Raw genomic sequence first — 25,366 nt, forward strand, 5'->3', positions numbered from 1 at the left:
ATCAGAGTTTGGTTTTATCATGGTTGTTGTGCATTATGTGTAACCTGCATTATAGAGCTGGGTATCTTTTGAAATTGTTTGAAAGTAGTGATGTGAGTGTCTGTGCCAATACCAAATCAATACTTTCATTGAAGTCATTTTAGGTCATTCAGCTAAAGAAATCAAAGTTCCCAAATACTAAATGCTGTCTAAACACAAGCTAAACACAAAACATTATCTTAAATTGGCAATATTTTAAGAATATGTAAACAAAATAACAAATCTTGCCAGATTTTCAATGCCAGCTTTCCATAAGTTTTCAATACTATCATCTTCTTTCCTTTTCTTCTTGGCAGACACAATATATTCTATAATAAACTGACTTCATGTAGTTTCTTTGACTTCTCCAGATTGGAGCAGAACATGTTTTACGCTCTGAAAACTTTAAGAAACGTCAAATATATATTGTGATTGACAACTTCCAGATTGGCTGCCTTGTACAGTATATGCAACACTTCCTTCCCTTGCTAATAAAGCATCCGGGTCAAACAACAAAAGCCTGTGGCTCAGGTGTTTCCTGTCTGACCGCAGTGAAGGTGGCCAGGAAACTGTCCCTATGGCCCATTTCATGACACATATGGTTTCTTTTAGAAACATCCTCCTTAAACTTCCTCTTTCAGTCCAATGCACTGCAAAAGTGGCTGCAGAACTTATTCGACTGGTCTGTCAGTGGTGTGGAAAAGAGATGTTTGCTTTATTTTTTATATTTTTTTTATTATTTTTATTTATTTATTTATTTTGCTCTATCAATTATCTGATCATTCAGCCTTGATTCAAATATTTCCAGATGTTTTATCTTTCTCTTCATATTTATATAATCATCTGTGGTGGACAAATCTACTCGTCCCTAATCTATCATAGGTTTTATCCCAGCCTGAATGAGAGTCAGTCTGTCCTATGAGGCTCAGTCATTGGAGGAAATTGGATAGGCAACGTAAGCGCTCCTCTTGAATGGGAAAATAGCAGAGAGGGAGAAAACGGGCTGAGCAACACACACACACACACCACACACACCGCAGGCTGACAGTAGACAAGCAGCAGCCACTGAGAGACACACACACACGGACTGAGTCTCTTGCTGCCGCTACAAGAAGGACCTCATTATCATTTTTTGTTTGGAGTAAATACGTTTTCGCCATCAGGAGTTGTTGTTTTTTTAATTAGAGGATTCGCGTCATTACGAGGCGCGCGCATTCCTCAGCAGGATTTGCGCATCTCCAATTGCAAATTGTTCCCTGCTCTCCACGAGAGCGCTGTTTTAATTTTTCCCTGCTCAGGAGAAAGCTTTCATAGTCATGCTCGAGCGGCGACTGACGAAGCGTTTCATCTGAAATTCGTGTAGCCTATTTCCAAAAAAAAATAAAAATGGAACCACAGCTCTCCAAACCAGAATGCAAAAACATGGATGCGTGTCTGAGACGGCTGAAGCAAGAACTGGTATGTTTCTGTTCTATCTACTTCTATTATTATCACTGTAGGATGTTGTTTTACTTTCATAATGTGCATTTTGAACATGTAGCATTAGCATTGTGATCATTTGGCACGCTAATGGACGCGCAAACTAAAAAAATATGAAAACAATTTCTCATAAAAAAAATATTCAAAATAACATCAAATGTGGCGCTTTCTTTTGCATGCGTCCTGGCAGACTTCCGTATTCCTGACTTTCATCTGGTTTATAGTTTCAGTTGGGGGTGCATTTGTATTCTTTTAAATCGCATTAATCTGTGTAGGCTTAAAGCTTTGGGCACACCAGAGGCATGTGTACATATCCCTCCTCTCTCGATCCACGCATCTGGGACAGATGTTTTAAGCTTAATGAGCTCAAGACAGTTTTTTTCTTCCTCTCCTAAGCAGGGCTGTTGTTAGTCTGTGGTGGGATGCAAGTTCAGAAAAAGAAAAAGATTCAGTGTGTTTTGGGCTGTTGCAGTAAATTTAACCATGTGTCCATGTGTGTTGCAATAGATTAGAGCTGTAATGATTTGTCAATTGATTAATTGATCAAAACAATTAATTGGCAACTGCTCTGATGACTGATTCGCCATTTAAGTTATTTTCCAAGCAAAAATGCCAAATATTTGATGAGAATTTGCTGCTTTTCTTTGTTACATCACAGTAAAGTGAATATTTTGGGGATGGTCAGACAAAACAAGACATTTGATGATACTCTGATGGGTATTATTTCACTGTTTTCTAATGTTTTACTGTCTGAATTATCAAATAATCAGCAAATTAATTGATAATATTAATAATTATTAGTTGGAGCCCTACAACAGACTGCCAGTTTCACTCACTACACACTGAAAGCAGGACCACTCAGCAGTCACTCTGAGTTCCATCACATTATTATGCCCTAAATGAACTTGTCAGTCTCCCTCATTTAACATGTTGACGTCTCCTCTCCTCTCTTCTAAAAAAAAACAGATTTGTTTGATGGTATCAAATCCAGAGTGCCATTGCTTACCCCCTTCTTTGAAATGTAAAAACAAAATCTGTAAGCTCACCCTCACACCCAAATCATTTGGCAGTGGCACACTGTGTAGACCCATTTTCAAAGGAGCTTTAACTGGCACAGATTTCATTTGGAATCATCTTCAAAGCAGACACAGATTTTTTTTTTTCTTTCTACCTAGCCACTGGCCCACAGAAAAGCCTTGCATGGCTGTGTGTTTTGCAACATGATCTGCTCTGTGACTTCTTGATTCGCTGCTCCAAATTAGCCACACGTCTGTGAAGTGGCACTTGAGATTTTAGGGGAGTAGACCTGATGCCAGGGGGACATGTTGTGTCATAGCTGCCATATCGCAGTTTGGTAACATAATAGAAGAAGTGCTGTGCCATGCTGGGGATCAAACAGAGAACAGAGAACATAGAACAGAGAGCAGATGCCGGTTAAAAAGCTGAGGCAGCCTTCCCTGCACAGGACCATGTGGGTTGCAATCTGTTGTTCAGAAGACGAAGGCCATCTCTGCCAAGGTTGTCACTTTTCTTTCTACTGTGACTGATTTTCATCCAGTGCTCAGTGGAGAGTGGTAAACCGGCTCCATCTGCAACACAGAGATCACAAGCATCCAACAACCGACTTGCAGCTGCGATGCAGAGTCAAGTAGCTTTTCAGTATCACTTGTGCTTCAAAGACTGATGTAGTTTAAAAAGGCCCCTACCAGTTGTTTTACATGTTTTAGTCCATTTACTACAAATCACATCACAGCCTTCCATTTTGCAAACCGTGTTTTAGGAGTGTGAGTGTATTTTTTTTGCCAGGCAGCCATTGGTTTTCATTCATCTCTTTACTGTATTAAGTTAAATTAGTAGATTCTTGGAAATTCATCACACTCACTAATGCAGTTTAACTGTGGATTGATTCGAATGAGCTTCATTACTAAGCCATGCAACTTTGACAAAAGTGAATGCTGACTTGATGTTCAGTGGGCAGAATACACAACTTCAGCAAGTTTCAAGTAGCTTTGTGACTCGGTGTTCATGTTGGCTTTTTTCTGTCTGGGTTAGGGGTTGTTATTTTACCAATCAGTAGTGAGGGACGTATCCATCCCACAACAACATTTTTCAGTTGACATGCTAAGCGAAGTTCACGTTTTTTAATGTAGATGAATGAATTATGCAGGTTTACGAGTTGTTATTTCTCTAAGTTGACTTTTAACAGCTTGTACAGCTGCTCAGAACTCTAACACGCTTGTCACCATTTTCCTGTTTCCTGATCTTCGTAGAAAGATAATGTTCCCATTCTTGAACCTGCCTACAAAGCGTGCAAACAACCATAAATGAGCACAACACCTGTCCAATTTGAAATGCTGAAAAAATCTTACATGTGGACAGTGATTCAGAGATCTAGAGCCAGAAAATGTTTTAACAGTTGGCTAACTGACTATTGTGCTGTATGGAAATACACTGAAGCTAATGTTGCCACAAACAGGTGGAAGAATGCATCCTAAAATTCAGGTCTAAAACTGTGCAGCATGCATTTGAAAATAGTTTTCAACTTTGTAAAGTATACATGATGTTTAGCTAAGAAGATAAAACTTTCAAAATTTATGATCCTTTGAATCTTCACCATAATACACCCAAATACTGACTGAAAGTCTCTCCAAAAGAGGAAAATGTATGTAGTTTAGTTTGCAGTACCTGTAGCATTATAGAAATGTGAGTGTGGTATTCAAAGCCTGTGTAAAAGTCATGTAAATTACAACTTTGAACCCAGTGCTCCACAGTAGACACTCTGAAACCCAAGATCTGGTGCTTTATCAGCTCTAAAAGAAGAACAGTGTCATATGAAAGTGTGAACACTGTGTCAGGGGTCCGCAGGGTCAGTCTGTGTGGGGCAGTGTCAGGTCACACTTGAACATTTGACCCTTGACCTGACAAGCTCTGGGGCTATTCCTCTTGACTGCTGAACACATCCAGTGAAACAGTGACACTAAAACCTGACAGATAAGTTTTAACATCAGGAATGTATCATCGTTTTTCATCTTTCTACTTGTGTTACTCTGACTGAAAACAGAGTTTGTCAACAGGCTGCCAGCCTCCATTTGTTCCTTAAAAAAGAACAACAAGGCTCCACAGAAATCCTGTACACATCATGGTAACAATGGAATATTTTTAAGCTCATGCATGACTCATTCTTCAGATAACAGACGTAAGCCTTTCCTGCCTATTTAAGAGTCGAAGATACAAACACTGACACGCCTTTGAGTCATCTTGTCTAAATGTTGGTTTCACACCTGCTTAACAGCGTCACTTCAGACACTAAAGCATAAACCAAAGCGTTTGATATCCTCACTGGATAAGCTGATTTCACATACATCATGTTGCTTCATCCCTTTCATACCTGAGGCGAATTTCAAACATGACTATCACCTTGGAATTTAACACCAAAGCCAGCACTCATGAGGTCATGAAATCTGAGAAAATACACACAAGTTTGAAGCCTACAGTATAGCGTCTTCTGGAAAGCTCGTGTGCCTCAAAGTTCCATGTTCTTTGTAACCTTTAGGGTGTGGGATCAGAAAACTTTACACAACACAAAGCAGTGTAGTGATTTAACTTTGAGTTCGTTTGTTTTGTGCCTCCCTCATGGCTCCTGTTCTCCAACCTGCCCTTCCTTCCCCTCGGCTAAAATTGTCCCAACTCTTGGTGGCAGCTGCGGGGTTTGAGTGGGTGATTATTGTGTTTTAGATGGACCTTTCACAAAGCCTGTTTATTATTATGCACCATACACATAACCTGCTTTATCGTGGTTCACAGAATGGAAAATGAAATCATTACCCAAGACATCAAAGTACAGATTGAGGATTTATTGTTTCTGGAGATAATTGAGTGGTTAAGTCTGCTGCTATAATTATTTATGTGACTCCTCTGCTTCTCTTCATTGGAAGAGTCTTGTATTAATCACTTTTATGTATTAAGCCATTATTTAAGAAAAAAGTCCAAAATCTCTGGTTCCAGCTTCTAAAATATGAATATTTTCTTCTTTTATTGTAAACTGAATATTTTTGGGTTGTGGACTGTTGGCCAGGATGAAACACGATCTTTGAGGATGCTTTGGAAAACAGTGATTGACATTTTTCACCATTTTATTATTATTTTATAAACCAAACAACCAATCAATTAATCAAGAAAATAATCAACAGATTAATCGAAAATGAAAATAATCATTAGTTGCAGCCCTACTCTTAGTATTGCCTTCTCTAAGGTTTAGGTCAGTGTTGTCTCATCTGTCTGCCATTTGATGTTGGACAGGTAGAATATAGAGGATGTATCAGGGCTTTTTGACTGAAAACAGCTGCCTACTGCAGCTGGAAACAGTCAGTGATGGGTGACAATAAGCTGAAAGATGGTCAAACGTCTTGCAGAGCTGAAGGGAACTGCAAAGTTGGGTGTTCATCACTACAAGTGACCCACATTGTCATTTGATCCACTGTTAATATTTATGGACGCCCATTTACTCCCATTGTATTTATAAGTCAGCATGTGCATACAGTACAGACTACAAATTCCAAAATGTTCTGTATTCCATACTGACCATACTGTACATAACACAAGTTTGATAATATAATTCATAAAAGCCTATAAAGATGCACTGACTGTATAAAACACTGAACTCAGTGAGTTCTCAAATCCTCATAATGCTGCCAAAAAAATCAAGACGTCATCATGACAGCTTACAGCAATCACACATTTTCTTCAGAAAATGCTTCCGTTTTTTAGTCTCCATTTGATGTTAGACTAAGAGGGGGCAGGATCTGGAGTCTCTGCAAAATTAACGTCGCACTTGATGTTACCACTGTGGACTGGGGAATTGCCTGTGCACTTTCACTGCCCACACACACAGGGTGCTGACGTCAACTGCTGAGCTATCAAGCATCTATCTAACGACTATTGCTTCCAGTCAAGATTTACAGCCAGGAAGACACCAGATTGGGTCCCAGACTGTCTCCAAATATCATCTGCCAAAAGATGATGATACGGACTCTAATCATCCTGTGTCTCCCACAGCAGCGTCATTTTTGTAACGGCGCAAACGAGCTCTAGCAGGAAACAAGCTATTAAACTACATCCCATCTCTGAAAAGGCTGTGAGGGAGTCTTTGCTGAGCAGCATGTTACAAATAGATGTGAATAGATGTGATTTTAAAGGGTTGTTTCAGCCAGATTATACTAAACATAATCAGTAAACCAGATAGTTTGTGTTGTCTAGTTTGTCCAGGTTTTGAGACAGTCTGAGGTTTCTGATGCCGCTGCAATACGATGGAGGTATATGGAATGGCCTTGATTGCTCACAGCATTTAAGAGTTACATGTTAAAAATGCAACAATAAGATATCTTTCCAGATGCAGTGTTCCCATTATTCTGGATAATTCACAGAACTCCCTGTCAGAAGCTTTCACAAAACTATCTTTTGGTAGAAAGTAGCTCCAATGAAAACTGTTCACAGTGAGGTCTGTGGATTATCCAGAGTAATCAGGATATTGTCTCTGAACAGATGTTGCTGTGAAACGTCTTTTACATACAAGTTTTTCAACCCTGTCGCCAGACAAGAATGTTGATATTGGATGATTCTACTAAGCCTTGGAATATTTAAGGTTACGGAAAAATTGTGGTTATAGTTAATGGTGAGGTGAATGTTAAATGCTGGTCTGTGATGGGACACAAACTCTGGTCTCCTTCATGAAACTCAAATGTTTAAAATGGCCATCCACCACCCTAAACATTGCCACTGGACAAAAATTATGAGATGAAGGGTCATCAAATATGGATGAAGGGATACTGGGTTCAATTTTCCAAAGCTGTGCACACCACAAACAAACCTCTCTTTACCTTCATTGTACTGGGGCGGCAGGAAAAATCTCAGAGACAGATGTCCCAACATCTGGGCAAATAAAAACAAAACTATCTGCATGCCACTAGAGGAAAGTGAGAAAATATGGGGATTTTTTTTTTTTTTTTTTTTTTTTTTCCAATTTGGATGAACCAACGCTCTTAAGTCCTACTTTCTGTGAGGACTCATTATATAGACATAGCAAGAGAAGCATATCAACATATTGAATATTACAAGTAAAACATTTGAATGTCAAACCTAAAAAACAATTAGTCATGACATTATACAGAAGGCATTTGTGTCCCATATTCTTACGATGAACATTATTCACACTTTCCCCCTCCTGAAGATGACCTTGAGGGTATTTGGTCGAAACAGAGTCACCATATAACCTCGTCAAAGAGGCATTCATTACCATGTGCACAGTGATTTATTTCTTTTCAGCTGAATGCTGCACAGCTTTATTGCCCTCTCGATCGTGACCTCAGGGCTGTCCATGGCAGTCTGTGGCCTGTCCAGCAGTTTAGTCACAGAGACCCTCTCTGTATCCCCCCGGACAGAAACCCCATTCCTGTCCTTGACCCACACAGCCCACCATTCATTTTTAATTAGGTGTGGAAGGAGGGTGGAGTACACTAGCTGCTGCTGCTGGCCAGCTCCTTCTAAACAGGAAGACCCTTTAGGGTCTGATAACCTTGGCCTCACCATTTCCTCCCCTCCAGCCACTAACAAATAAACAACAACCGTGAATGGCCAGGATTTTAGCCAGAATAGAGCAGCGGTTTGTTTTTTCAATCTCTCGTTAGTGTATTTATTTCTCACCTAATAACCCAGAAAGGTTTTTTTGAACACAACATGCAAGCACACACGTACATGCCTTAAGATAAAAGACAATGACCTCATTCAAAGGAGGCGTGTCTGGACATGTGTGGATGTGTGAGTCGAGTGTGTTTGCACAGTGAATTTATTTTTCCCTCCATAACTGATGGAGGCAGTATCAAGGCCACAAAGAAAGCAGAGAGCTAGATCTCTACAGACAGCAGTGAAGTAGCATTGATTTATTTATACTGTACTTTGTGGTATTTAATTCACTTGCATACATATTGAATGGTTTCTGGATGCATCTTCACAGTAGATGGATCTTGACATGAGGATGTAAAATCACCAATCAACCTTTTTTTTTAATTACAATGGCCAGAACTTTTTAATAAGCCTCCATTCAACATTAATTCAAGACTGTCAGCCATTGTTCTTAAACTTTGAAGCATTCAGCCCTTAATTAGCAATTATGTCTGGTTGGCTGGCATCACTGCAGCCAGAAGAAGAAGAAGAAGAAGAAGAGGAAGAAGTGGGGGGGTGAAGGGGAGAATGTGGACAGTCCCGGTTTGTCTCTCTTTCATTCATTCAGCAGATTTTCACTTGGCTTGCCTTTATAAAATTATCTTTTTATAGAAATACACGCTTGATGGATTAAACGGCTGAAATAGTTGGAGGCTTTGGTTCAAAAAGAAGATTTAACTCAACTTCATAGGACTGGGTTAATGATGCCAGTGTTTCTGGGCAGTACAATTATTCCCTGCAGCCCCAATTTCATCCCAGTTCTCTTTAGTTTTTTATTAAATTAAACTAGACAAGGCATTTTTCCCCTCATCTCCATTTTTTCTGGTTAAGACTTGATGTGCTAGTGTAGGTCGTGTCAGGTCTGCGTCCTCCATCTTTGTCCTAATGAGGCCCTCAGCTGATTCACACATTTTTAAAGTGAGACATCTCAGGATTTACAACATCTGTGCCTTAACTAGAAACTGCCGCGGGTCATTATTTAAAATCACTGTTAGCATCCAAAGCAGACGCCAGAATGAAGGTTGAAAAGGCTGACATATTTGGGCCACAAAGTTCTGCCTTCAAATAGCGGTGGTGGAGTGCCTCGAGTTAGTTGGTATGGTAAAGGTGGAATAATGGGGTTTAGTTTACGACTGTTCCTCTGTTTGTTCCCCAGGGCACAATATGAATTATTAATGTTGCCTCAGAATAGAAATGCCAGTAAACAACTCAGTGTGTTTTAAATAACCACGGCGAACGCCTGCGATTTGGGGATAATAGGAAAGTTGCATGTGAGTGTAAAATTAGGGTGTTTTTGGTTAGCATGTGCAAACAGGTGCCGACCTTTCAGACTGCATGAGAATGGTTTGCTCAGAGGATAATATTTCAAAAACAAATTTAATACATTTAAGTGGCACAAGTTTCACGAGTAGCTCAGAGTGCAGTGATCCCTCCACTGATCCCTGCATAAACTTCACTGAAGCCAGATGTCTGCGTCTGAAGATGTAACAACAATAACCGCACGTTATCCTGTCATAAGACTTGTTGACCTTTGATGTGGAGGAAAGTAAACCATAATTATGCACTCTTTCCCAGCCTCTCCCAGGACACAGGCAATTACAGCTAATGAAGTCAGCCATATGTGTAAGGCACAAAGACAAGAGACAACCTGATTGTGCTAATTACATGTACCTTCGCTGCCTAATTTAGCGAGCCAACGAGAAGCTCTGAAGGCTTTTGTTCCCCAGCATGTGCATTGATAGGCTTATTATCTGATCTTGGAGGCTATTCACGCCCCTGTGCACCTACTCAACCATATGTTACTGACAAGCAAAGTGTTTTAACCTGGTGCTTTAATGTCAATGGTGCAGAGTATTGGATAAGTGTCTTTGAGTGTATATCGTAGTGTTAGAACGATTAGTCAATCAACAGAAAAAATTAACAATTCTGATGATGGTCCCAGTGTCATAAATGTGAGGATTATCTTCTTATATATTTTGTGTATCTTTGTAAACTGAATATTATTTGGTTTTATACTGTTGGTCAAAAAAAGGTATTATTGTAATGTGTTATTATTGTACACATCGCCTGAAGTTTAAACAATTGGCAGATTAATCTGTAATGAAAATAATTGTTAGTTTCAGCCGTATTATGTAAGAGTATGTATAAGAGAATACGTGTCACTGTTCTAGAAAGTTAAGTTAAGGTGCTTAAAGAAAAAGTCTTGTGATATTCTGTATTTTTCTAGTTGTAAATAAATCCTATGCAAAGACCAAAACCCACAACAAATTGATCCTGGTAACAATAAAACCTGATATATCTTATTCCTCCGTGCAATAAACACCCATTTTTGTCCAAAAACTTTTCAAAACCCATCAATGAGCTGAATTGGGTGACAAGTCTGTCATTATAATAAACAACTATAGTTTATTCTGAGTCAATCCCACAAACACCGTCCTGCTCTGCTACCACAAATACTCACTGGTTCACCAAATCCACAGCTGAAATTGTCCCCAAGAAATGCATTATTTACTCCTGTTTGAGTTACATATGCTAAAATCTACGGTGCCCTGCTGTTTTAGGGAATTATTTAGCCATTTTAAAAAATTGAAAGTACATATTCATGACTTGTTTTTAAAGATTCACGTCTTCAGTAGGAACAAAATGTGCCTGGGAGACATTTACAGGGCAAATCAGAGGTATTGTTGGTTTTGGTCTTTTCATGGCACTTGTTGACAGTAACAAAATATAGAATATCACCAGCCTTATCTCTTAATGTGGATTGAGTTTGAGTGAAAGAGTATATGGATCATAAGATAGATATGTGTTGTTGCTCTTTAGGAATTTTTTGATATTTGCCCATTTTTCTTGTGGGTAGATAGAACTTTATTTTTCATCTAATTTTTAAACCAATTTTGGTTTAAGAATGTTTGTTATGTGTTGCATCTGTCTGTTCTCCCATAAAACCCACAGTCTGCAACATTTTCCTCTCTCACGGTGCTTAAAGGTTGGTTTGTTTATGATGCTGTACTGTCAGTTGTCCTATGCAGCTACTTTTCCCACCCTGGGGGTCTACACAATCACTGCTCCCCGAAGATTAAGTATCACAGCCTGGTGTTGTTACACCTACAACCGACCCCCCCCCTCTCCTATCTATACCCATCTACAACCCCCCTCCTGTGTTCTTATGGTGTCATCCATAATTGAATCCATCAACAGTTCTCTCTTCGACATCTAAACATATGGCGAGGGATCCCCATCACACATATACAACCCTCCTCCCCCCCTTCTCTCCCTCCATCCCTACTCATCCGGCTGACTCTCACCGCCCCTTAACTCCCTCTCACTCACTGCCCCCCCCTCCCTCGCTCATCTCATTGTCAGTCCGTTTCCGCCTGAGTGACCTCATACCCCCGCCGTTTGGGGATTATAGTCTAGACGGGCAGCGCTGATTGGTTGTCATGCTTGGTGGTGTCCCCCCATTGGAGAGAGATACATATAGGGGCAGTCAGACTGATCCGTTTGAAAGGTGAGAGACAGTGACAAGCTGGCAGACGTGTAGACTAACAAGAACAGAGAGTGATATCAAGGATATCTATACCTCCTGCTTTGCTACAGAAGGTGAGCAATTTCTAAAGATTTATAATATTTGTTTCATAGAATGAGCTGTGAGTCCTGCTTTTCATTTTTGGAGGATATTTAACTTTAAAGTACTGAAATAAAGTAGCTGCTGTTTGTTGTTATGATAGAGGCCTGATTTATGCGCAGTAAATTACATTTATGAAGAGCTGACAGATGATACTGCATTTTAACTCACTGACAGCTTGGATTACAGGAAACACTAGTTGTTGATCAGTGTAGTGTGCTACTGTAGGTGTTCCTTTATAGGTTTCTCACCAACATTTTCCCACAGACTCTGGCACATTTTTCAAAATTCCTTGCATGCTTTCTCTCTCCTCTTCCCACAGACATTTTTTAAAAAAGGGAGGGCTTCTGGCAGGTTTCCTCATCAATCAGTTGCTACTTTTCCCAGTGTGTGCATGTTCTTAGATAAAGATAAACCTGTTGTTATATTGAAGAGCACGATTCAAAGTCTGGGTCAAAGTGTGTAATGATTCAGGGTTGTAAGTTAAGACACAGGTCAGGATGTTGCCTTTGGGCTTTCTGTCTGCCTTCAGGCGAAGACGGTTAGCCCGGGTCACATGACACTGGCTCTTGAACAGATGAGAGCAGAAAGTGAGGAGGAGGTGGTGGAGGAAGATGAAAGCAGAGTGTATGACTACTGCAGCACAGAGGAAAGCAAGAGTGAAGACAAAAAGGGCTCAGAGGAAAAAGCAAATATGGATGAATGCGAAAAGGAAAATATAGATAGAAAGTGGGGATTTGAGTGAAGAAAAAAATGGCAAGCTAGTCTGTTTTACAGCTGTCATGGGTTGGATCCTCTCTCGTACGGAGGCCATATGGGATCCTGGCCTGTCATCCAAAACTAGGTCACATGACCAATAATTAAAACAAGGTGCGCAGCCTGGAAAACACAAGAGAAGAGCATAGTCTAACCGACAAAAAGACAAAAAGCTTGCCTGTTACTATTGCATGTTTTTATTCATTACTTTATGTATTTAATGCCTTTGACATTGTCAGTTAATGATGTGTAATTAGATTTTTGCTGGTGCTGAGATAAATGATGAACATGAAGGGGGGGCAATGAGGAAATCAGTCTTTGATGGACGAGATAGGTCCTGCAGGAGGCCGGGAATCAAATGCTTGAATTGATGAGCTCTACAGGGTCTTTTACTGTTACATTTGCTGATTTATTTTTTTTTGTCTCATCTTTGTCTTTCTATTGCTCTCTCCCTCTCCCTCTCCCTGCAGCTATCGATGAAAGAAGCAGGAGATGGCCTCCACGCTCAGATGAATTCAATGATGGGAGCCCTCCAGGAACTCAAGCTCCTCCAGGTTCAGACAGCGCTAGAAAACCTTGACATTTCGGGTCGGCCCATTAACCGGGGACTCCCTCATCCTGCTCCGCCAGCTTGTTCTGACGCATCAGCTGCAGCAGCTTCAGCATCAGGCGAGAATCACATGTTGAGCACAAGTAATACCATGTCTGAGGAGGCCAGCCCAAATCCAATGCCAAGTCCAAGGCCATCTTTGGAGAGTAGAGCCACCTTCAGTCAAGATGACCACAGTCCATCCCGAAACAGAAGCAGCCTGGGAGCCTCGTCTTCCTCGACGTCCAGCCTAGAGAGTGAAAGTGCAACGAGTGAGAGAAGTGAAAGAGGTGCAAGAAGCGAGAACGACCTTGAGTCTATACCCAGGAGGTGGTCAGGATACATGGCACCACAGGTGGACTTCTATGGACCAATGGTGGGTAACCCTCCACCAGAGCCCTACCCTCAGCCACAGCCTCCCCGGCGTGCTCAGGTGGTAGACCTGCCTGGGATCCTGTACAGCCTTTCCAGAGAGGGTCCTTCACTGGACAGCGACTACTCCCAGGACAGCACAGACGACGCTAGTGACTGGACGTCTTCACTCATGAGCCGCAGCCGCAACCGTCAGCCTTTGGTGCTGGGCGACAACGTCTTCGCTGACCTCGTGGGCAACTGGCTGGACCTGCCTGAGGTGGAGAGGGAGGAAATGGAGGAAGAAGAGAAGAGGAGAGAGGAGAGGACAGCGGACGGTGGGGCAGACAGACCGGACACCCCGGCTCATCCTCTCCGCCTCAGTCGCTCACAGGAGATCTGCAGGAAGTTCTCGCTCACCACAAACATCTTCAAGAAGTTCCTGCGCAGTGTCCGGCCTGACAGGGACAAGCTGCTCAAGGAGAGGCCCGGCTGGATGGCGCCTGAGCTCTCGGAGGGCGACCTCTTCAAAAGGCCGAAGAAACTGGTTCCAAAAAGTTCAAAAGGCAGCTTCTATCTGCCGTTCTGGGCAAACGGACAGCAGGGGAAAGGCAGACCGTGTCCACACCCAGCTGAAGCAGAGAGCAACCAACACCATCACTTCCACCAGCTTCACCAGCAGCCATTTGCAGGGATTTATTTAGACAGGAGACAGCCAGAGACTGGTCTGGAGAAAATGCAGCCCTTGTTTGACTATAACACAGCTGTGTGGGTCTGACAGTCAGTTTCAGGCCAACAGACTGCCAGTGATGCCAGATTGAGTGAGTGACAGGTGCTGGGGGATTTGGCCGTGTTGGAAGGGAATGAATGAAAGACTGAGAGGCTTGGATACAGTTATCTTCCAAAAATGAACTTCACATCCACCACATCCTGCGACTGAGAGATTATCAGGGCAACATTTTGTCTGACAATCCTAAAACTTAAACCTCGTTTGCTGTGTGTGTGTGTGTGCGTGTGTGAATGTGTGTGCGTGTGTGTGCTGGAGGGTGTCTGAGACAGAGTCAGAGAGAGACATTTCTGAGGATTTATGCTGCAAGTTTTATATTATTCAAATTTCTTTTCATGTGTGTGCGCATGAATAACTGTGCTCTCTGGATGTCTTAAAAGACGGTACTGAAATGGACATTTTTCTCAGAATGTCTCCATTAATTTACTTCTATCATTACAATTCTTTATAAAAACACCCGCAAACTTCTTCACTTCTGTGCTACAGGACACAATCTCATATATCTCACTTATTTGCATCTATTAATAGAACACCAACTGTTGGATTGCATGGTTACCATTTTATAAATGATGCTACAAACAGCTGTTACTGAACGCACTGCCACTAAAAAACACAGTCATATGCTCCCTTTTGTTTCCAACAGCCCAGGAAGCCTTGGAAACTCAGGTTTAACTGAACCCATCAGTCTCATTCACCTTGCTCAGGGACTGAATGTTACACAGGAGGAAACTATGAGACACTGCCACATTTAAAAGGGTTTTACATAGAGTTTAGAGAAGTCTAGTCTCATCCCATCTTGCCTAGTAGGACATAACAGCAATACAGTGCATGACTAGATCACACCATCAAAGATTGCACATTAAACTTTGAGATTTGTCCCTCGTAATCAGCGATGTTGTGCTTGCCGTCATGTTAGAAATTCTCATTGTTTCTCTGCTGTGTAGACACGGCACATGTTGAGTCAACTGTCAGTCCTCCCGGGCTGTTACGCCATGAGAGGAGGGTGGAAAGATGGCACAGCCAACCACGAGTACTGACTGACTGACTGCCATCTGGTACCGGAACATTATGTAAAGCTCGTTCACTACAGGCTCAGCGAAGATGCAAAACAGGCTCATTTAATCCCAAAGCTTTGTAGATGAACTGAATTATGACGATGGTTGCACATGCTGTATATACACAGGTGGATACATTACAGGGCTGTAACAGTGATGAGACAGTTGAGAGGAAAGTTATCTTTATCAGACAGGATTCAAGTTGCAGACTAAATGTACAGAGCATTGTACATATTTGTCATCAACCAAGCAGCAGCAATAACAAGCATTTACTATAATATGCCATTGCATGATTTTCATTATTCTGCACACATAAATATTTCAAACTAACTTTACAGTTCTTACCAGAATATGTCAACAACGCCACCACATGTACTGAAACCACAAACTGATGAGTTAATCTTTGACCTACAGTATCTGTTCTCTTGTATCATATAAACTGTTTCAGTGGTTTTCATTTCGAGATGCATTATGACAAAAAAAAAAAACTACAGCTTCCCTCACAAATTCCCTCAGGATTTCAGATGACACTGCCCACTCTGACTCAAAACACTTAGTTGTTTTTATAGAGGAACACTGTTATGCAAGGACAATCTGATACTCTTAACTTATCATTATGAAAAAAACAGTTAATTTCACTCAGTTTTAAACATAATACCAGACCAATCAACTTAGCCAGCAGGGATTAGGCCTTCGGTCTTGTGAGTGTCTTGGCCAGTCGATCCATATGGTGTTGTCTCAGTATTCAGGTCAATACATACTGCACGTTCTGAGGGTCCAATATACACACACACACAGACAGTTTCTGCTGAGACAGTTGTGCCATAAGGCACAGTCTGAGATGTCATATCACACAGTATGTGTATGTAAATGTAACGTTTATTTCTTCCTATTTACAGTTCTTTAAGTGTAATTTTCTGCACTGTTATTGATATTTTTCATCAGGGTTCTGCGAACCCTCAGTAGTGATTCTGTGTCATGTGCACTGTAAAACTGTCACTGACTCTTTGTAAATTAAATCTGTTTTCAGAAAGAAATGTCACTCTGTGTCTTGACTTTAGTTTTGTGCATCGGTTTGTAAAAATCTGTTGATTTATTGGTTTGTGGAACACTTTCACAATTGTTCTTGTGTGGAGCTGAAACATTACAGCAAGTTGTAATCAATATTATAATATTCATAACAATATTCATAACTACAGTATATTTTCCTAATTCTACAAATTTAATAATATGGCAAAATTATTCAAAATCACATATACAATAGTAACATAACATTGATTTTCAATGTAATTACTGTAACTGTGCTTTATTGCCCTTTACAACTGAGAAAACCTCCAACAGCTGATGTTAGTTTTTAATTACTATTTGCTTGGAGTCATTCATTCGGGCTGCAGAATTTAATTTAATAAAAAAACAACCCTACTGGGTAAGCTCAAACAAGCACAAATTTTCAAAGTATTGCAGTATACTATGCGTAAAAAAAATAGTTAAAAGTGCTACTGAGGGGACGCCCTGGTTAAGATGTACACTGCATAATCGCAACATCTACAGTTCAATTACAGCTGCGTCCCTTTGTTGCATGTCACATAACTCTCTCTACCTGTGTTTCCTGTCTCTCTGCACTTTCAACTATCAAATAAAGGCCAAAATGCCAAAAAGTAATCTTTTTTTTTAAAAAAACTGTTACTGTTGCCATGACGATATTTATGTCCCAGCTTCACAAAACAGAGTTAGGGAGGCCAGCATTTGGCACATGACATTATAATATGATATATAATATGAAAATGGTTGCAAGGTCAGGATCCTTTATATTCATTTCCTCTACATCCCTCACCCATCCATCTCAATCTCACCAAGTAGCTGTGCTGGAGCTTTTGTCATGCAATCGTCTGTAGCAGATGTACTTTGCCAAATTGTTGAAATATTTTGAAATCCCAACACATTGTCACCAACTTGAAACAAAAATGTATTGATAGAATATTACATTTTTGATCATTTATACTTTGGAGATTTGTTATAAAAAACCAATAAAAAGTAAGAATTACCCAGGCACAAGAGGAAAACATCAGACCATAGCATCAAGCTTGTGCTCTCAGCTGCAGCTCTTAGTGTGATTTGTTTTTGCTCTGCAACAGCAAAGTGCTGCTGCATGACTAACAGGTTCACTGAGGGCAAAGCCAGCAAGTCACTCACTGCCTGTGCATCGACTGTGCACTAAATTGATTCTAAATCTGTAGCACAACTCCATCAGTGTCTTCAATAAATAAACAACAAGAACACAAACTGCGCTGCCCTGCGGTTCATCACAGGCACTTCATGACACTCAATCCCTGAGATGCTTTTTATGAGATACACATCAAACTACATCAATCAGTTCATCTTTCTGTCCCCCGAGGAAAGCAAGTAAGCCTGCGACGGTACAGGGGTTTCGTAAAACATCTCTGGTTTATAGTGTAGAAATAACTCTGAGACATAATATTCTGTGACGTTTAGTCTGTTTCTGTGTTTCATGTTGCTTACTGCATTGCGTCGTTTTATTGTTTGATTGACAGGCTTTTCTTTCTGTGTAAAGTCCTTTGAGTCATACTTGTGATAAGCAGCTACATAAGTGAACTTGAACTTGAAATAAGGCGGCCCAGAACAAAGATGCTTTTAAGACGAAGCAGAAAGTGATGTTACTGTAACATCAGCATAATGACTATCCTTTTAACTCAGACTGACATTCATCATTAGCTGATTAATCAGCTAGTCAATCAGACAGAAAAACAATTAATTAACAGAGACTCAATTAATAATTTAAGTCATTTATCCGTCAAAAATGCCAAAACTTTCACAAGTTTCAACTTCTCCAATGTGTTGATTTGCTGTTTTTATATAATTGTAAATTGAATATCTTTGGATTTTTACTTTTGATCAGAAAAAACAAGCAATTCAAAGACATTATTTTCACTATTTTCTGACATTTTACAGATTAAACGATTCAACACATTAATCAATACCGAAAACAATCAAAAATAGTCAATTTATTCAGGAGGGAAAAGCCACAACTTGCCACTGATGTCAGTATCTCTACTCATACTGAAATTTATGAGAGAGAAGTCTAACTTTTTCCCCCACAGTAAAATGTAACTTATGCTGCCAAATGTGTTTTGATCAATATTCTCTCAGTTTTAACTCCATCTCCCAAGAACTTTACATAACACTCTACCAACAGGTCAGTGAGCATCCTAGATTAAAAAAGACGCTGGGCTCATTTAGAGACAGGCTAAGAATAATCTGTGTGTGTGTGTGTGTGTGTGTGTGTGTGTGTGTGTGTGTGTGTGTGTGTGTGTGTGTGTGTGTGTGTGTGTAAGAGAGAGAGAGAGAGAGCAACAACAGCTGCAACTGTACGGCCTTCTCTTCTGGCTCAGTTTCCCCTGGGATCCCAGCAGTGGACGCTGACTGTCTGACCACCACCTCCCCCTCCTCCTCCTCCATCCTCCCCCTCCTCCCAGCTAGTCCCAGCTAGTCAGCTGTCGCTCTCTCACAGCCTTCCAACACTACTCCCACCCCAAATCTGGGGCATGCAATGCCAGAGTGCAGCTCAGTTGTACAACTTTACAAGTCATAGATTCTGTAGCACTTAGATTCATACAACAAAGACACCAGGTCATGTTACAATTCAGCAGTCCGTTTACCGCCTAAACACAATCATGGGGACTTGTATGACCATCATTTTATGAGTCTGAAGAGGGGCATAGGGGAAAAAGGACGCATGCACTTATGTGTGTGCATGTATGTTTCTGTGACCCCTCTGGATCCTACTGTGGGCTAATTTCCTGCTAAGCACTCATCTTTCAATAAGCCCTCAGCTGTGTAGCCACACAGCTCTACCTTGACCCTCAGGAATGCGCTCACATTTCACTTTTTATAACCGTCAGCAACTAAAAGTCCAGAATCGTCACTCAGTGCAGCTTTCTGCATGAAGTTCCCACAGGAAACATGAGACTTCTTCACATACACAAACTCACACGTGCTAAAGCTAGCAAAACCATAGGTCATTTGTAGTAGCATATAAACATTCTCACTTTTGGAAATGAAAGACTACATCTTAAAGCCACAAAGCAGAGCCAGATTTGGCAGAGAAATAAATGCAAGAGTTAAATCTAGGGCGAATTATTTGGGATTTAACATCTGGCCGCTTTGCAATGCAATGCTTATCGTACAAGATAAGTCTCACACTCTCTTGTTCTGCTAATGCATGCAAAGTGGAACTTCACAGGCATGAAATGATGTTGCATTAAACATTATTAACCTGGACTTGTAATGAGGTGAAAGAGGAGCAGCATTACACACAAAATGCATTCATAACGCTTGAAAAGCTACAGTGCTCACTATATCCCATGTGCTTATGAACATACGCTCATATTTCACATGAGGATAGTTATAGACAAGGGTGTAGTATATACATGCATGACATAAACAGATGTACAATGTGAATTTGTACAAAAAAATCATTTAAAAATTATATAGAATATCACAGAAAATACTAAGCAGCAATTCATATTGTGTAAATGTTTATGAATATACTCTTGGCCCATACAGTAGGCTATATAAACTTGTTGAGGCATTAAATGCAGATATTAAATGGGTCAACACATGTTTGAAACAAGAGTCGTGCAAAATAGACTAGTAGTACAGTACAGTGTGTAGACATTTACATTGTGGTATGTAGAAGCCTATTTGAAAGTAGTGGAAAAAAAGGTTGGGTGATCCGACTGAAATCAGTACCACAATAACCATTTTTCTGATATACATAGAAATCACAACATGTTAAATGGATGCAAAATTGCCAATTAATTAATGATGCTCCATGCAATAGACTTTTCTCCACATGTTACATCCTGCAAAACACTTTTTTTATAGATGTAAAACCTTAACTACTTATGTTTGAGTTTTTAAATCACAATTTGCTCTAAATCATTCATGTCAATGTCATAATTCTGTAAAACTTTATGATTAAGGATTATTAATAATGGGGATTAAGGGATTCATAAAGTTCTTTCTTATCTTAAGATTCCACCAAAAGATGATATACGATAACATTGAATTATGCCGAGCCCTGATTGTGCATAGGCAGCATTTTAGGTATTTCAATTGGCACATTTTACATAGACAGTAGTAGTACAGTAGATCTACATCGTGCTGGACTGCCAGTTGAGAGCAAAACTTTAACCCTCACAAATATGATAAAGTGCACCAAGACGGTTTTCTAATGTTTTCCATAAGTGAGAGAAGTTTCTGAACATAGAACCTGTGTTAACAGACTGATCCCAGCAGTGCTGAATGTTTCTATCTGACAGGGCAGCACCAATTTTTCTCCACTACCGCTACAGAGAAGACGTCGGCCATACTGCAACATGAAGCTCCCTGCAGACCACCCTCCTCTGAAACTATGATTGATGTCTTTAGATGCTCTGACAGGTGAACCTAATACACAGGAATGTTTCCACACTTTGATCTCCGTCCTGCCTGCCCGTCTTTTGTGAATCTGAGGAATTCAACGTGTATTTGTACAAATGCAGTCTTGATGTTTCTCTTACTCTACCACAGACTGGCAGAAATGCTGTTAGTGCTGTTGTTTCAGGGCTGTTGGCTCTCTGACTCCTGCTGTGTCCGTCTCATGTTAACTTCTTGGGGGGTAAAATCTGAAACGTGATGGTTTGATCCTGGTGCTGAATTTGCTGTTGGGTTTTATTCTAGAGCTGAAACTAATATATCTTTGCACTGTTGTTCAGACAAAACAAGCAATTTGAAGACATCACCTTGAAGTTGTGACATGCAATTTTCACTTGTTTCTGACATTTTAAGCTTAATGGTTGTCAATAAAATTACTAGCAGAATAACCTATAAAAACATAATCATTAGATGCAACTCTAATGTAAAGCCGGGTACTGTTTGCATTTAGTACTTGATAGTATTTGGACATTATAACTAATTTTAGGTTGTGGGTAAGTCTAAAAGCTCAGGGACAGCTTCTTCATTCCAACTTGTTCTACTTTAATGATCACTACAAAACTACAACAGAAACCTGACAGCAGCTGTAACACATCACTTCAGTGTCGTCTTTCTTAAGGCGTATCACTCTGGCTAAACAGTTACTTACAGATACAGGCAATGTGCACGATGTTATGTAGTTCCCATAAAAACATAAATCAATAGAAAATAAGGACATTTTATACTATGCAATATATACAGTATAGTTATTTGGGAAATACGTTTATTCGCTTTCTTGCTGAGAGTTAAATGAAAAGATCAATACCACATTCATATCCGTTCCCTCTCAAGCTGAAGAGAGGAGAATTTTAGCTTAGCTTAGCATAAAGACTGGAAATAGGGTGAAACAGCTAGCCTGGCTCTGTCCAAAGGCAGCAAAATCCTACCAGCACCTCTAAAGCTCACTGATTGACACGTTACATCTTGTTTGTGTAATCTGTACATATACTAAAGTGTAAAAATGACAAATTGCAGAACATCATTTCTTGGCCTGGAGCAGTGACTTCCTGGAGCCTCAACCGGTTTCCAGCAACCTCATGGAGACAACAAGTCTCCCTGCTCCCAGCCAAGAAATGAAATATTAGAGCTGAGACGATTAGGTGGTTAAATGATTTGATCAGCAAAAAACGCCTTGGAAAAAATTGAAATGTTTACATTCTCACCGTTTCAGCTTGTCAGATTTGAGGACTTGTTTGTTTTCTTTTTCTTCTATGGTGGTGAATTGAATGTTTTTGGGGTTTTGGACTGTTGGTCAAGTCAACTTGGACTTGGGACTTGGAAACTGTCCACTATTTTCTGATATTTTAAAGACCAAACAATTCATCCAGGAAATAATCGTTGGATTAATCAATAATGTAAATAATCTTTGGTTGCAAACCACACCTTCCATGTAACTTTATATTGGCCACAGAAACAATGTAGAAAAAGACAGCAACTAATTTGCTTCTGTTTATTCCATTTCTGTCAACACAAGCAGCATGAAGTCTCCCACAACATCACAACATATCATTAAGTGCTGTTTCCATTCACCACTTCTCAGCAATAATTTAAGAGATCATCTCAGCGCAGCAGATTCAGATCTGAGCGCCAGCAGAGACACAGAATGGAGCTTTTTTTTCCCCTTCATGAGCATCAGATCGTTCGTCATCATTAAACAGAAGCTTGTTTCCTCCTGCCAGTCATGGCAGCCGCCCCAGTCAGGGGGAAAGAGTCTTCAGCCGCCAACATGACCAACATACACTCAGATCAGAGGTGACCCCGCTAATGGCTCAGCAGCCATCGTTTAAACTTCACCACCCCCTCAACCAACAAAAGCATCAATTTTCATGAAGCTCCTCCAATCCCCTCCAATTCTCTTAAACCCTTCAAAGAGTGAATAATTGAGCCTTGTACTTAGCCGGTCTTATCTCTGCAGGGTGTTGCTCTCATGAAGTGGCTGTTTGCACTCACACTCTTTTAAACACCAATGGACGGACACACACACGCACACACACAAATCTACATGTATGTACCCACTTCCTCCCTCCTCCACTCCTTGCTCTATTAATTTCTTTCTCTATTCCTGTCTTTCCTGCATACACACACACATCGCCCCAGGGGGTCTGCGTCCTCCCTGCTTTCATTAAATCATAAACTGTGGGCCAATGGGGGCTCTTCGTCATCGTTAATCCAGATTAAACACAAATCTCCAGTTTCTGACTCACACCCACAGAAAGTTATTTAACGCTGCCTCCCATTACTCAACATAAGTCATCATCGACAACCATTTTGTATATGTCGTGTTATTGGGACATCTTTTCAGTCAACAAAGATGGTTTTTTTTCTCCACAGTCTTGGGTTCGGACTTTCTGTTATAGGGTTAATTTCTGCTATCTGACATTCTGAAAGTCTCATCAAACCCGACTAACCACTGTCCCTGCTGTCTCCCCACATTTTCCTCCACATCTGTCTCAATGCCAGAATAGATTTTTCAAGACAGGATTGTATAGTGTAGGAGAGAGAGAGAGAGAGGCCTGTACTGTAGTTGACTAACTATGCAGTTAATGTATTTCCAGGCTGAAGTTGAGTCCTGCAAAAGGAAGAGGAGGTGCTGTTTCCTCTGGTCTATCAATAACAACAATCTGCTATATGGATTCTAAACTAGGTTGTTAGTAGGAGTTTACTTTTAACAGGAAACAGAGACATTTGCAACGGGTAGATAGTTAGACCTTATCGCTCCTTGAGTGTAGTCATTTCCCAACAAACTACTTCCAACCACTGCAAGGAATATACTCTAGTGAATTAAGAGGGATACATCTTAATCCCAGACTCTAACCAATATACAGCAGCAAGGTATGACACCTAAGCTTTCCAGCAGCAGATACTTATTAAAGGATATAGCTGGCAATTTTCTATATTTTTCTTACTGTCAACAAATCTCATGTGCAGAGCTAAACCAACAAAGAATTGATCCTACAAGTATTGTGTGTGTATCCAAAGCCTGATATGTTATTCCTCTGTGCTGTAGACCTCCGTTATTGTCCAAAAGCTATAAAAAATTAAAAAAAACACATCAATGAGTCACATCGCTGCACTGGGTGACATGTTCCTTTGTTCCTGAAGATTATGGTCAGTTTGTAGTTTGTTTAGAAACGGAGTAATAACAGCAATCATCACGTCCAGAGAGAGAGAGTTTCTTGTATGGCAGATGCCACTGTGCATGCGCAGGACCATATTTCTTTGAGAATTTAAAATGTAATATATAGTCAAGAGGTTGTTGTTATTATACAGCCTAATGTGTCCATACTCTTTGTGACGAAGGAACATGTCACCTAGTGCTGTGGTGTCACTCATTGATGTGTTTTTAATAGTTTTTGGACAACAACAGAGGTCGACGGCACAGAGGAATAATATATATCAGGCTTTGGATACACACACACAATACTAGTAGGTAGATCAATTCATTGTTGGTTTGGCTCTGCACATGAGATTCTTTGACCATAAGATAAATATAGAAAATCACCAGCCTTATTATTTAACTTCAACAACAAAAAACAGATAATATAAATGGAAAAGTAGAAAATGAAGTACATACTGATGGTACAAATGTAATGAAGTCATTACCTATGCATTAGATGACCAGCAGTATATGGATACAACTACACCTGAGTATAGCAACAGAATAAATTTTAGAAAAGGAACTCCACAGTTCATGTGCATTATGAAAGCAAGCTGCCACAAACACCCATTGCTTTCAAGTTAAAATGTCTCTTGTGCAGATAAAGTGTAAATGTGTGAGACAAAACTATGTTGAGTGTCCCATCAAGCCAGTATTACAGTGAAATTATGTTGTGAGTGAACTGTGTGCAAGACAAAAGTAAGGTGTATATCTAAGCTCTACTACAGCTCTTGATTACAATTGGACAATATAAAACCACCTAAAAAAACTCAACAACAACAATTCAGTCCATAACACTCATAATACATAAATACTCACATTTCACCACTATGTCATTCATCAGCATGTAACCATAACTCAAGTGTGGCATAAACAACAGCCAAAATAAAAACAAGCTCAACTACAAGGAAGTAATCCACAACCATTACTGCAGCAAATACAGACACTAAGACATCAGCTTAGGCAGCCTCTTACTGTACCTTTAATACCATCAAACACACATCACCTGCTCACTACATGCATGGTGACAAGTTCTTACCTTGGTGATATGAAGCAGTGACACACAATGATCCAAAGCTGACAGCAGGACAGGTAAACTCCACTTCCAGCAACAGCTGATGCACAAGCAGAGAGCAAGCAATCAAAATTATTCACCCAAAGAGTCATCCTGAAGTTACATGATGAACATATGATGGCAGGTTAGCTTCTTTATAAAGACCTAACTGAGCAGCAGGTAGCAGCAGGTGTCTTCAGCAGTTAGCATATTAGCAGTGCAGCAGGCTAAACCAGTGGGCGG

The 25,366-nt window shown here is 40.3% G+C and overlaps 1 protein-coding gene and 1 long non-coding RNA gene across 3 annotated transcripts; one reads left to right on the forward strand and one right to left on the reverse strand.

Moving 5' to 3' along the window:
* The first annotated feature begins 259 nt into the window (after positions 1-259).
* On the forward strand, positions 260-16,419 carry inka2 (inka box actin regulator 2). Its single transcript, XM_067586815.1, has 2 exons — positions 260-1,476; positions 13,066-16,419. The coding sequence occupies exons 1-2, from the start codon at positions 1,405-1,407 to the stop codon at positions 14,311-14,313; spliced, it is 1,320 nt and encodes a 439-aa protein (XP_067442916.1). The 5' UTR covers positions 260-1,404; the 3' UTR covers positions 14,314-16,419.
* On the reverse strand, positions 13,729-25,366 carry LOC137181249 (uncharacterized). Of its 2 annotated transcripts, none has more exons than XR_010928136.1 (3): positions 25,294-25,366; positions 25,109-25,184; positions 13,729-13,810 (listed from the first exon to the last, which is right to left on the reverse strand). It is a non-coding gene; the product is annotated as an uncharacterized lncRNA (long non-coding RNA). The 2 variants fall into 2 exon arrangements; XR_010928137.1 differs by having other exon boundaries at positions 25,289-25,359.

Source organism: Thunnus thynnus, chromosome 4 (genome assembly GCF_963924715.1).
Source record: "Thunnus thynnus chromosome 4, fThuThy2.1, whole genome shotgun sequence".
NCBI lineage: Eukaryota > Metazoa > Chordata > Actinopteri > Scombriformes > Scombridae > Thunnus > Thunnus thynnus.